General features: G+C 27.1%; 1 protein-coding gene across 2 annotated transcripts in view; it reads left to right on the plus strand.

The window, feature by feature from the left end:
• LOC135133639 (uncharacterized) overlaps positions 1-12,221 on the plus strand; it is a 33,506-nt gene extending 21,285 nt beyond the window's left edge. For both annotated transcript variants that reach the window (XM_064062093.1, XM_064062094.1), the window contains exons 7-17: positions 1,459-1,641; positions 1,699-1,861; positions 1,910-2,105; positions 2,155-2,250; positions 2,305-2,501; positions 10,433-10,642; positions 10,688-10,855; positions 10,900-11,021; positions 11,070-11,246; positions 11,299-11,455; positions 11,508-12,221. In XM_064062093.1, coding sequence (XP_063918163.1) covers positions 1,459-1,641; positions 1,699-1,861; positions 1,910-2,105; positions 2,155-2,250; positions 2,305-2,501; positions 10,433-10,642; positions 10,688-10,855; positions 10,900-11,021; positions 11,070-11,246; positions 11,299-11,455; positions 11,508-11,704 — 1,866 coding nt within the window. In that variant the 3' untranslated portion in view covers positions 11,705-12,221. The remainder of the gene's footprint in view (positions 1-1,458; positions 1,642-1,698; positions 1,862-1,909; positions 2,106-2,154; positions 2,251-2,304; positions 2,502-10,432; positions 10,643-10,687; positions 10,856-10,899; positions 11,022-11,069; positions 11,247-11,298; positions 11,456-11,507) is intronic.
• Positions 12,222-13,243: the final 1,022 nt, after the last annotated feature.

Consider the following 13,243-nt stretch of genomic DNA (forward strand, 5'->3'; position numbering starts at 1 on the left):
TCTTGATTTTCGAATTTTTGATTATTCGGTTTTTTGATTTTCGATTTTTAGTTTTTCAAATTTTCGGTTTTTCAATTTTTGGGATTGTTTTTTCGAATATTTGACTAAACGAATTTTCAATGTTTCCTTTTCGAGTTCTCGATTTTTCAATTTTTTTAATTCTTCTATTTTTCAAATTTTCTCGGTTTTTCGATTTTTCAGTTTTTCCATTTTCGAATTTCCGATTTACTCGAATTTTTTAATTCTGACTTCTCGATTTTTCAGCTTTTCCATTCTTCGACTTTAATTTCTCCATTTTAGAATTTTATATTTTTCAACTTGGGATGTTTTGTTTTCTTTATATTTCGATTCTTGGATTTTTCGATTTTTCGAAATCTTACCTTTCGAATTTTTGGTTATTCGGTTTTCTGATTTTCGATATTTAAATTTTCGAATTTTGTTTTCCAATTTCTTGGATTTTCGTTTTCTAGAATATTTGATTTATCGAATTTTCACCTTGTTTCCAAATTTGCTGGGTTTTTCGATTTTTCAGTTTTTCCATTTTTCGATTTTAGAATTTTCGATTTTTCAACTTTTGATATTTCCTTTTTTCTATATTTCGTTCCTAGGATTTTCGATTTTTCAAAATTTTGCTTTCGAATTTTTTATTATTCGGTTTTTTGGTCTTCGATTTTTAGATTTTCAAATTTTTTGTTTTCCATTTGCTTGGATTTTCGTTTTTTCGAATATTTGACTAATCGAATTTTCACTTTGTGTCCTTTTCGCTTTTCCGATTTTTCAATTTTTAAATTCTTCTGTTTGTCAAATTTTCTCGGTTTTTCGATTTTTCAGTTTTTTCATTTTTAGATTTTTCAATTTTTCGATTTTAGAATTTTCTATTTTTCAACTTTCGGTATTTCGTTTTTTCTATATTTTGGTTTTGAATTTTTCGATTTTTCGAAATCTTGATTTTCGACTTTTTGATTATTCGGTTTTATGATTTTCGATTTTTAGTTTTTCAAATTTTCGGTTTTTGCAGTTTCTTGGATTGTCGTTTTTTCGAATATTTGGCTAAACGAATTTTCAATGTTTCCTTTTCGATTTTTAAAATTTTTCAATTCTTCAGTTTCTCGATTTTTCAATATTTTACTTTTTGATTTTTTGATTTCTGGAGTTTTCGATTTTCGGTACGCGTATTTTCAATCTTTCTACTTTTCCTTTTTTCGACTTTTGATTTTCGAATTTTCGATTTCTCAAATTTTCAGTTCCGTTTTTGAGTTTTTCGTTTTTTCGATTTTCGATTTTTTGACTTTCTTTTTATCGATTTTCGGTTTTTCGGAGTTGCAATTTACGCCACAGGTTTTTACTTTATAGAAAAAAAATCGCAAAATCAAATTTTATATATATTTTTTTATCGGGCTTTACTTCCAGGGCAAGGGAAGTTCTGTCGAAATAACCTACCAATTTTTTTTGTTTTAGATATACAAAATGTATGTTCCTCGAAAATACAAAGGCTACTTGCAGAATTATTTGGGCGATATTGGCATCATAGTCACAACCAAAACTTTCGAACTTTCAGTAGTCGTTCAACCTGTATGTGTTCAATGGGATGCCAAACATCACGAGTTTCTAACAAATCCAACCAAAATAAAAAAGTCCTATGTAAATAACTAAAACTTTAAACCTCTTTGTCTCAATTTAAGATTTTGGGTTTCGTAGGTCAGCGGCTGGGGTTATACCAGCGAGAATAAAAATTCTTCAAAAGTACTTCAATATCTAGAAGTACCTGTCGTCACTGACGAAGTTTGTCACACTAACATACCTGAAGACGAAGAAGAATACATAACTGATGATAAATTCTGCGCTGGTTTCACAAACTCCAGTAACTATCCTTGTTTGATTCTAAATGGTACTTACTTACTGGTTTCAGGTCGTTCTGCCTGCAAAGGTGACAGTGGTGGAGGTTTAGTTTGTAAGTACAACCAACGCTTTTATATCATCGGAATCGTAAGCGTGTCACCAGCGGGTGAAAGCGGTGGCTGTAACAGTCAACATTACACTCTTTATACTAACTTTTCGTACCACATTGAAGACTTTATACTGGAAAAGGAGGCCCGATTTAGACCGTGAGTTGAAACTAGAGTGTTGAACCAGTTAGTACCAGTGCAATTTTAGTTCTGAGAGTAATGTCGATATCGATAATAGGAAGATTCCGGACAACCCACCATTACCACCAACGACAACACAAGTACCTCTAAACCCACATAGCAGGTAAAGAAAAAGAATCCAAGGAGATGTTGCTTTTAATGCACTAGATTTACGCAGGAAGTGCATTTTGCCGAACCATCCAGACTTTGGCAAATGGACAGTTTCTGGTTCTACTAGGGTACTCCAGCCGGGAATGTCAGTCGATGCTGGAACTGACTTAAAGTTGGAATGCAACGAGGGTTTTAAAACAGTTGGTCAAATGGTAGTACACTGTGTAACTAACAGATGGTCGTCTGGTCTCGGTCGATGCTTGAGTACGTACTGTTTTATTTTAAATCAGGATTTTACTTCCTAAGCGTAAACTAAGTATTGTATTTGGATCTATCGGCTCTCCCAAGTCCTGTGTTTTCTTGAATTTTCATGACTCTTAGAATACGAAGAAATAGGTCTCCCGTTTCCGTCTGTCTGTCTGTCTGTCTGTCTGTCTGTCTGTTGTCTGTTTAGATTTCCATTAGAAAGATAATCTTCGAAACTGCTGGACCAACTGTTGCCAAATTTTAAGTGTATATTGAGAATATCATGTAGTTGGTAAAGCGCCAACCAAAAATTGCTTAATCATCCCCACTAACAATTTGATGACGTCGTTTCCAGAATTTACAACAGTAAATATGTTGGTTTTTTCAGTTTTTGAATTTCTTGGTTTCTAATTTTTTGTTTTTTTTTTCATCATTTTTTCTATTTGCGATTTTTCAATTTTGTTATTTTCAAGTTCTTAATTATGTTTCATTTTCCCATTTTTTTGATTTTATATCTTAATTTTTTGTTTCTTCATTTCTTTTATTTTTTCAATGGTTCTTTCGAGTTTATCATTTTTCGTTTGTTTTTCTTCAAATTTTCAATTTTCGATTTTTCAATTTCGCGATTTTCTGATTTTTAAATTTATCAACTTTGCAATTTTTGGATTATTTCTCAATTATTATTCGATTTCTCGATTTCGTTAATTTTCAATATTTCGGTTTTACAATATTTCGTTTTTTGATTTTTCAGTTTTTCGATGTTGAAGTTTCTCAATTTTTAATTTTTCGATTATTAAATTTTTTGTTTCTTCAATTTTCCAAGTTTTTGATTTCCAATTTTTGGATTTTTCAAAGGTTTCATATTATACTTGTTCGTTTTTTCATTTTTAATTTTTCAATTTTACAGTTCCGCAATTTTTCCATGTTTTTTTATTCGAAAAATTGAAAAATCGAAAAACCAAAAAATCGCAAAAAATTGAAAAAATTGAAGAACTGAAGAAACGAAAAATCGAAATTTAAAAAAACTACAAATTGAAAAAATTAATGAATCGAAAAATATGCAAGAGGAAAACCCAAAAAATATAAAATCGAAAAATTATAGAAGCGTCATAACTGTAAAATCGTACAAAAAAATCTAAATTTTTAGATTGTGAAACGTTTTTATTTTTACTTTTTTGTTTTTGCATTTTGGGTTTTTTGGTTACATAATTTTGGAATGTTTCCATTTTTTTTTTGAAAACATTGTAAAATCGAAAAATTACAAATCGAAAAACTAAAAAATCTGAAAAATTCGAAAAATCGAAAAACTTGAAAAACGAAAGTTTGCAAAAAAAATTCGAATGGAGAAATTATGGAATTGACACAATTGTAAAGTCGAAAAATTTAACACTGAGAGACTGAAAAATTAAATATCGAAAATGTTTTAAAATCCAACAATTAAAAAATGGAAAAATTTTAAAATCAAAATATTCAAAAATTTTAAGAATTTAAATTGCTATTAGATGCATATTTAAAATAATATAAATTCAAAATCAAAAATCTAAAAATTGAAAAATTTTACATTAAAAAAGAAAAATTAGAAAATTTGAAAAATAAAGATAATAAAAAACCGAAACGAAAAATTGCAAATCAAAAAATTGTAGAAATAGAAAACTGAAAAATTGGAAAATGAAAACTCAAAGAGATGCGAAACATCGAAAAATCGAAAAATTGTAAAATTAAAAAAAATAAGAAACCGAAACCAAAACTTTCCAATCTAAAATTTGAAGCAATGAAAAAATGAAGAATCTAAAAATTGGAAAATTAAAAATTGGAAAGCTGAAAGATTTTAAATTGAAAAACTGCAAAATCTAAAAATTGAAAAAACAAGAAAAATTGAAAAATTACAAGTCGAAAAACTGAAAAACAAAGAAGAAACAAAGAATTATAAAATCCAAACATTAAAAAATAGAATAATTGAAAAATTAAAAACTGAAAATTCGAAAAATTGCAAATAAAAAATTGAAAACTCGAAAGTTTTAAATCGAAAAATTGAAAAACCTAAAATTTGAAACGTCCAAAAGCTCGAAAATTGTGAAACTGACAAATTTGAAAATGAAACCTCGAAGGGATGCATATTGTATAAATGAAGAAACAATAAGAATGGAAAATTAAAAAACTACAGATAGAAAAATTCAAAAAACGAAAAATTGGATCAATTTCAATTGAAAAAACAAAAAAATCGAGACTGAAAAATCGAAAAATTGTAAAACTAAAGAAAGTAAAAAACCCAAAATCAAAATTTCCAAATCTAAAATTTGTGAAACGAAAAATTAGAGTCTAAAAATTGAAAAATTACAAATAAAAAATTGAAGAACAAAATAAAAAAAATTATAAAATCCAAACATTCAAAAATCGACGAATTGAAAAAATTAAGAAAATAAAAAACGAAAACGCAAAATTGTAAATAGATAAAAAGAAAAATTAAAAATTGAAAACTCGAGAAACTCAAATCGAAAAATTGTAAAATCCATAAATTGAAAATTCAGAAGTTGGAAAATTGAAAAACTGAAAATATTGAACTTGAAAATTCGAATAATTGCGAATTATAAAGTTGAAAAAATAAAAAATTGAAAAATCTAAAAACTGAAAAACAAATAATGAAAACTCGAAAAAAGTAAAATCGAAAAATTGCAAAATCTGAAAATTAAAACATTCAAAAATTGGAAAATCAGAAAACTGAAAAATTTGGAAATAAAGAAGCAACAAGAATGAAAAATTGAAAAAATTGCTATTGAAAAATCAAAAAAATATAAAATCTGAACTTTGAAAAATCGAAAAATTATAAAAATAAAGAAAAAAACCGAAACCAAAACTTCCAAACCCAAATTTGAAGAAATGAAAAATTAAAGAGTCAAAAATTTAACTAACAAGAAAAATGAAAAGATGGGGAATTGCAAATTGAAAAACTGAACAAAACGAAAAATGATAAAATTCGAACATTGATAAACGGAATAATTGAAAAAAATTTAAGAAATAAAAAACCGATACGAAAAGTTGCAACACGAAAAATTGAAAAACTGAAAAATTTAGACTGGAAAATTAAAAAAAGTGCAAATCGGGAAAAGGAAGAAATGAAAAATTGTCTAATTTAAAAATTGAAAAATGAAAAGAAAAACTCGAAAAATTTAAATCGAAAAATTGCAACTCTAAAACTGAAAGTTGGAAAATTGAAACACTGAAAAATTGAAGAAATGAAAAATGAAAATATCTAAAATCTGAAAAATTACAAATTGAAAAATTTCACATTAAAAAGAAAATTTTCAAAATCAGAACAGTGAAAAACCGAAAATTTGAAAAAACAAAGAAAATCAAGACTTCTAAATCCAAAATTTCAAGAAATGAAAAATTAAAGAATATAAGAATTGAAAAATTCAAAATTGGAAACTCGAGACATTTTAAATCAAAAAATTTCAAAATCTAATAATGGAAGAAAAAAGAAAACGGAAAAATTACAAGTCGAATAGCTGAAGAACGAAACAAAAATATATAAAATCCAAACATTGTACAATTCAACTTTTGACTTTTCCAGTCGAAAACTAAAGTTTGAAAAATCTAAAAACTGAAAAATCTACATTGTAAAATTAAAAATTGAAAATTCGAAAAAATGCAAATCAAAAAAATGAAGAATGAAAATTGAAAAATTGGAAAATCTAAAAACTAAAAACTTAAAGATTGAAAACCCGCAAATTTTAAATCGAAAAATTGCAAAACCTAAAAATTTAAATTCCCAAAACTGTAAAATCGGAAAACTGAAAATTTAGAATATGAAAATTTGAAGAGATGCATATATTGTACAAATGAAGAAACAACAAGAATGGAAAATTAAAAAACTGCAGATAGAAAGATTGAAGAAATGAAAAATGGAAAAAATTGAAATTGAAAGAATAAAAAATTCATAAAATCGAAACTTTGAAAAATCGAAAAATTGTAAAAGTAAAGAAAATAAAAAACCGAAAGCAAAACTCCCAAATCCAAAATTTGATGAAATGCAAAATTAAAGAATCAAAACATTGAAAAATTACAAATAGAAAACCTGAAAAACAACAAAAAATTATAAAATCCAAACATGGAAAAATCGGCTAAATGAAAAAATTAAGAAAAAAAAACTGAAACGAAAAATTGTAAATCGGTAAACTGAAAAGTTAAAAATTGAAAACTCGAGGAACTCAAATCGAAAAATTGCAAAATCCAAAAATTGAAAAATTTAGAATTTGGAAAACAGAAAAACTGAAAAATTTAAACTTAAAAATTCGAAAAATTGAAGAAATAAAAAATTGAAAAATCTAAAAATTGAAAAACTAAAAAAAAATTTTAAATCGAAAAATTTAAAAATTTAGAAATTGAAACGTCCGAAAGTTGGAAAATCGAAAAGTAAAAAATTCGGAAATGAAAACTCGAAGAGATTTATTGTATAAATGTAGAAACAACAAGAATGAAAAATTAAAAAATCGCGAATCGAAAAATTAAAGAAACGAAAAATTGACAAAATTGCAATTGAAAAATCAAAAAATTATAAAAATAATGAAAAAAACCGAAACGAAAACTTCCAAATCCAAATTTGAAAAAATGAAAAATTAAAGAGTCAAAAATTTAAGAAACTAGAAAAATGAAAAGATGGGGAATTGCAAATCGAAAAACTGAACAAAATAAAAAATGATAAAATTCGAAGATTGAAAAACGGAGTAATTGAAAAATTTTAGGAAATAAAAAACCGATACGAAAAGTTGCAACTCGAAAAATTGAAAAACTGAAAAATTTAGACTGGAAAATTCGAAAAAGTGCAAATCGGGAAAAGGAAGAAATGAAAAATTGACTAATTTAAGAACTGAAAAATGAAAAGAAAAACTCGAAAAATTTATTCGAAAAATTGTAACTCTAAAAACTGAAAAATTCAGAAGTTGGAAAATTGAAACACTGAAAAATTGAAGAAATGATAAATGAAAATTTCTAAAATCTGAAAAATTACAAATTGAAAAATTTCACATTAAAAAGAAAATTTACAAAATCAGAACAGTGAAAAACCGAAAATTTGAAAAAATAAAGAAAATCAAAACTTCTAAATCCAAAATTTCAAGAAATGAAAAATTAAAGAATCTAAGAATTGAAAAATTCAAAACTGGAAACTCGATGGATTTTAAATGAAAAAAGTGCAAAATCTTAAAATTGAAGAAAAAATAAAAATAAAAACTGAAAAATTGCATGTCGAAAAGCTGAAGAACAAAACAAAAAATAAAAAATATAAAATTCAAACATTGTAAAATTCAACTTTTGATTTTTCTAGTCGAAACCTAGTTTGAAAAATCTAAAAACCGAAAATTCAAAAAAGTGAGGAAACGAAAAATTGAAAAATCTAAAAACTAAAAACTTAAAAATTGAAAACCCGAAAATTCTAAATTGAAAAATGGCAAAACCTAAAAATTTAAATTTTCAAAAACTGGAAAATCGGAAAACTGAAAATTTTGAAAATCAAAATTTGGAGAGATGCGTCATATGGTATAAATGAAGAAACAACAAGAATGGAAAATTAAAAAAACTGCAGATAGAAACATTGAAGAAACGAAAAATTGAAAAAATTGAAACTGAAAGAATAAAAAAATTATAAAATCGAAACATTGAAAAATCGAAAAATTGTAAAAGCAAAGAAAATAAAAAACCGAAAGCAAAACTCCCAAATCCAAAATTTGAAGAAATGCAAAATTAAAGAATCCAAACATTGAAAAATTACAAATAGAAAAACTGAAAAACAACAAAAAATTATAAAATCCAAACATTGAAAAATCGGTTAAATGAAAAAATTAAGAAAATAAAAAACCGAAACGAAAAATTGTAAATCGGTGAACTGAAAAGTTAAAAATTGAAAATTCGAGGAACTCAAATTGAAAAATTGCAAAATCCAAAAATTGAAAAATTTAGAAGTTGAAAAACTGAAAACTGAAATTGGAACTTAAAAAAAATGAAACGTTCGAAAGCTGGAAAATTGAAAAATTTGAAAATGAAAACTCGAAGAGATGCGTATTGTATAAATGAAACAACAACCAGAATGAAAAATTAAAAAGTCCTAAATCGAAAAATTCAAGAAACGAAAAATCGAAGAAATTGAACTTGAAAAATCAAAAAAATTGTAAAATCGGAACATGGAAAAATCTAAAAATGATGAAAAAAAAAATCGAAAACAAAAGTTCCAAATCCAAATCTAAAAATTGAAGATACAAGAAAAATGAAAAGTAGAAGAATTGCAAATTAAAAAACTGAACAAAAGAAAAAATTATTAAATTCTAACATGGAAAAATTGAATAATTGAAAAAATAAAGAAAATAAAAAACCGACACGAAAAGTTGCAATCGAAAAATTGAAAAATTAAAAATTGAAACTCGAGAAACCCAAATCGAAGAATTGAAAAATTCAGAAGTTGGAAAATTGAAAAACTGAAAATTCGAAAAATTGCAAATCGTGAAACTGAAGAAATGAAAGAGTGACAAATCTAAAAACTGAAAAATTAAAACGTAAAATTCCAAAAAAATTAAAGCGAAAAATTGCAAAACCTAAAATCTGAAACGTCCAAAATTTGGAAAATCGGAAGACTAAAAAATTTGAAAATGAAATCTTGAAGACATGCGGATCGTATAAATGAAGAAACAGTAAGAACGAGAACTTAAAAAAATTGCAAATCGGAAAATTGAAGAAACGAAAAATTAAAAAAACTGAAATTGAAGAATCAAAAAAAAATAAAATCGAAAAATTGTAAAAATAAAGAAACTAAAACTTCCAATTCCAAAATTTGAAGAAATCAAAAATTAAGGAATCTAAAAATTGAAAATTTAAAAGAAATTTTAAATTAAAAAATCTCACAATGGAAGAAACAAGAAAAATGAAAAATTGCAGATCGGAAGATTGAATTATAAGACAAAAATATATAAAATCCAAACATTGAAAAATTGAATAATTGAAAAAATTAAAAAAATAGAAAACCGAAACGAAAAACTGCAATTCAAATAACTGAAAAATTAAAAATTGAAAAGTCGACAAATTTTAAATCGAAATATTGCAAAATATAAAAACTGAAGAAACAAAAAATAAAAAATAAATCGCAAATCGAAAAGTTGAAAATTTTAAAATTTAACAAACAAAAAAATTTAAAATCGAAACAATGAAAAATTTAATAACTGAAAAAATAAAGAAAATAAAAAACCGAAACCAAAAATTGCAAATCGGAAATTTGAAGAAATGGAAAATTAAAGAATCGAAAATTTGAAAAACTAAAAATCGGAAAACTTAAAAATCAATAAAAATTAATGAATCGGAAAATTGGAAAGAAAACTCAACGAAGTGAAACGGTAAACTGGAAAACCTAAATGTAGTAACATCGAAAGATTTTAGAATCGTCAATATTGTAAAGCCGAAAAATTGTAACATTGAAAGAGGGAAAAATTGAAAAATTAAATATTGAGAAATTGAAACATTAAATATCGCGAGATTGAAAAATCGAGTAAATGATAAAGTTTTAAAATCCAGTAATTGAAAAATGGAAAAATTCTAAAATCGTAAAATTAAAAAAGTGAAAAATTTTACAAATTATAGTAATTAATTATTAGATACATGTTTAAAATAAAAACTATAAAAATTGCAAATCAAAAATTATTGAAGAAACGAAAAATTGAAGAATTAAAAATTTGGAAAATTGTAAAACTGAAAAATTTAAATTTAAAAATTCGAAAAATTGCAAATCGAAAAACTGAAGGAACAAAAAAATGAAAAACTAAAGAATTGAAAACTGGTTTTTACTTTATAGAGGTTATCAGAAAAAAATATATAGTTTTTCAAAAAGCGAGAATAATTGGGCTGCAGTTCAGGGGCGAGGGAAGTTCTCCTGAAATAATCTTCCACCAATTTCTTTCATCTATTTGTAGAGGTTTGTCCGCCTAGATTTAGTACTCCAACCCTTCAAGTGACATGTACTCACAACAAAAAAGTACTCGACAATTGTACGGAACCATCTGAAGGTACCATCGCCAAGTTCGAGTGTGCACCATTCCACGAAGACCAGCGACTCAAATCAAGACCTATCCATATTTGCCAGAACGGTGAATGGGACCAAGAAATGCCACAATGTCAACCAGGTAACAACATAAAAAACATAAACTTCAATAAAGTCGCGTTTTCAGTGTGCGGTGAGCGGTCGATTAAAAGCAGGTCCATAGCAGTCAATGGAACCCAAAAACGCAGCACAAATTACCCCTGGCACGCATCCATCTACAACTACGGCTTTTACGGCCCTAGACACGCCTTAGTCTGCAGCGGCACGCTCCTAAGCCAGAAAGTCGTCCTAACAGGTACTCAAAAATCTTTATTGACTTTTCAAAAAATTGCGTTTCAGCCGCCCTTTGTGTGACCAAGATGACCGGAGAACTACACACTAAAAAAAATTTCACTGTAGCTGTCGGAAAAATGCACAGGAAGTTCAACGAAAGTGGAGACATTCATGCACAGTTTTCTGGAGTGAGTTTAGCCCAAAACGACGAAACAAGCAACGAAGTACTGTTTTAGGTGAGCGCTATGTTTGTATACGAGCGGTACGAGGGAAATTTGAACCAGTCGCAAAGTCTTTTTGGGAATATTGCTGTTTTGATTATGCAGAAAAGTTTCGATCTTTCGGCAAACGTGTTACCTGTGTGTGTGGACGCTGGGCAGAAATACAAGTACTCTTCTAACCAGTATGCTTACGTAAGACGATTTGGTCGTAGTGATAGTTTTGGTTGAAACTGTGTGTTAATAGCTGAGCAGCTGGGGTATGCTGAATCGCAATAGTTCGGTTGTTATGAAGGAAAAGAAGGTTTCTTTGATGGATTTGTCGACGTGCAGGGATACAATATTGGCGAGTTTTGCACAGTATGTAACTACAGACAAACTGTGTGGTGGTACTGTGGAGACGGGTATGCAACCAGTGGTACTTTTACCAGAAGTTAAAAACATATTTTTTTGCAGGAACTCAATGTAATATAGATTATGGAAGCGGTTTAGTACAGAAACGTGACGGCAGGTACTACATTTTGGGTATCGCCACACTGTCCCCCATGAAAATTGACGATAAAGATTATGAATGCAATGACGACAAGATCACTATTTACACAGACGTATCGAAGTACATCACCAATTTTATCTCAATTTTTATTTTATTTTAAAAATCTAGCTACACTTAAGTATTTAAAATGGAGTTTTAATTAGGTACATAGAAACTCCACATTGTTGGAATTCATCAAAGAATGACACTGTTACTTCCTTGGAACATTATCGATATTTTTTGAAAGTAAATGAGAAGTACCCAAGACCTAACAGACTTGTAATGTCTTTAGATGACCCAGTGAATAAATATGTCTACATATTATTTCTATTTGACTTCCTAAATAATTATATAACTTTAAGAAACCAGACTAAACGTGCAACACGTCCTGAACACTTTGTTTTTAATTTCTATAACTTAACATCAAGTGAATTTGAAGTTTAGATTTTTCTGCTACATTTAACTACTCTTTGTTTAATTGTTATTTCCTGAACGTATGCTAAGGAAGTATTGTAATCGCTAACCCAAATTTCGGATAAACATTCCCACCAACAATAGGATGACGTCATGTCCAAAGTTTACATTGTCAAATATTATTTCAATTTTATAAAATAAAATAACCTACAATATGTCGTTTATGAATCCGTGTTCAGTTTTTACCCTTGACATCCAGATTTTTGAAAAAAAAATCAAAATTATATAACATTTTACAATTTAACTGTGAAACTTAACAATCGAAAAAAATTAATGAATCGAAAAATTGGAAAGAAGAAAAAACGAAGCGAATCTCAAAAATTGTCAGCTCGAAAAATTATGGAATCGTCAAAATTGTAAAGTCGAAAAACTGTAACACTGAAAAACCGAAAAATTGAAAAATTAAATATCGAGAAGTTTCAAAATAAAAAATCGACAAATTAAAAATCGAAAAATTGAAAAATCGAATTAATGAAAAAGTTTCTCAAATCCACGTAAAATCTAAGCCCCGCCCACCCACCCTCTCTCATTTGTGACGATTTTTCTTTATTCGTTGTGAGCAAGGAGGCGGAGCTTAATTGCAAAATCCTTATTTTCATACGAGAAATTACCATTTGAAATATGTTATAAGTAAAAAAGAAAGCTAAAATTAAGCTCCGCCCCTCGGGTCACGACGAATAAGAAAATTCATCACAATTGACGAAAGGAAAAACTGAAAAATCTAAAAGTTTAAAAAATCAAAAATTGCGAGTCGAAAATCCAGACTTTGGAAAATTGAAAAACTTTTTCAGTATTTGGGTTCTACAATATTTCGCCTTTTGATTCTCGATGTTTAAGTTTCTCAATTTTTTATCTTACGATTATTCAGTTTTTTGTTTTTTCAATTGTCCAAGTTTTTGATTTCCGATTTTTAGATTTTTCAATGTTTTCATTTATACTTTTTCGGTTTTTCATTTTTGAATTTCAATTTTACAATTTTGAAATTTTTCTATTTTTTTATTCGAAAAGTTGAAAAACCGAGAAATTAAAAATCGAAAAACTAAAAAATCGGAAAAAACTAAAAAATCGAAAGCTGAAAAAACGATGAATTGTAAATTGTAAAATCGAAAAATTGCAAATCGGATACCCGAAGAAACGCAAAATTAAAATATTGAAAAACTAAAAACGGAAGAAACTTAACAATCGA

Source organism: Zophobas morio, unplaced genomic scaffold, assembly GCF_036711695.1.
Source record: "Zophobas morio isolate AGI-343-1 ecotype UQ-CSIRO unplaced genomic scaffold, CSIRO_AGI_Zmor_V1 ptg000022l, whole genome shotgun sequence".
NCBI lineage: Eukaryota > Metazoa > Arthropoda > Insecta > Coleoptera > Tenebrionidae > Zophobas > Zophobas morio.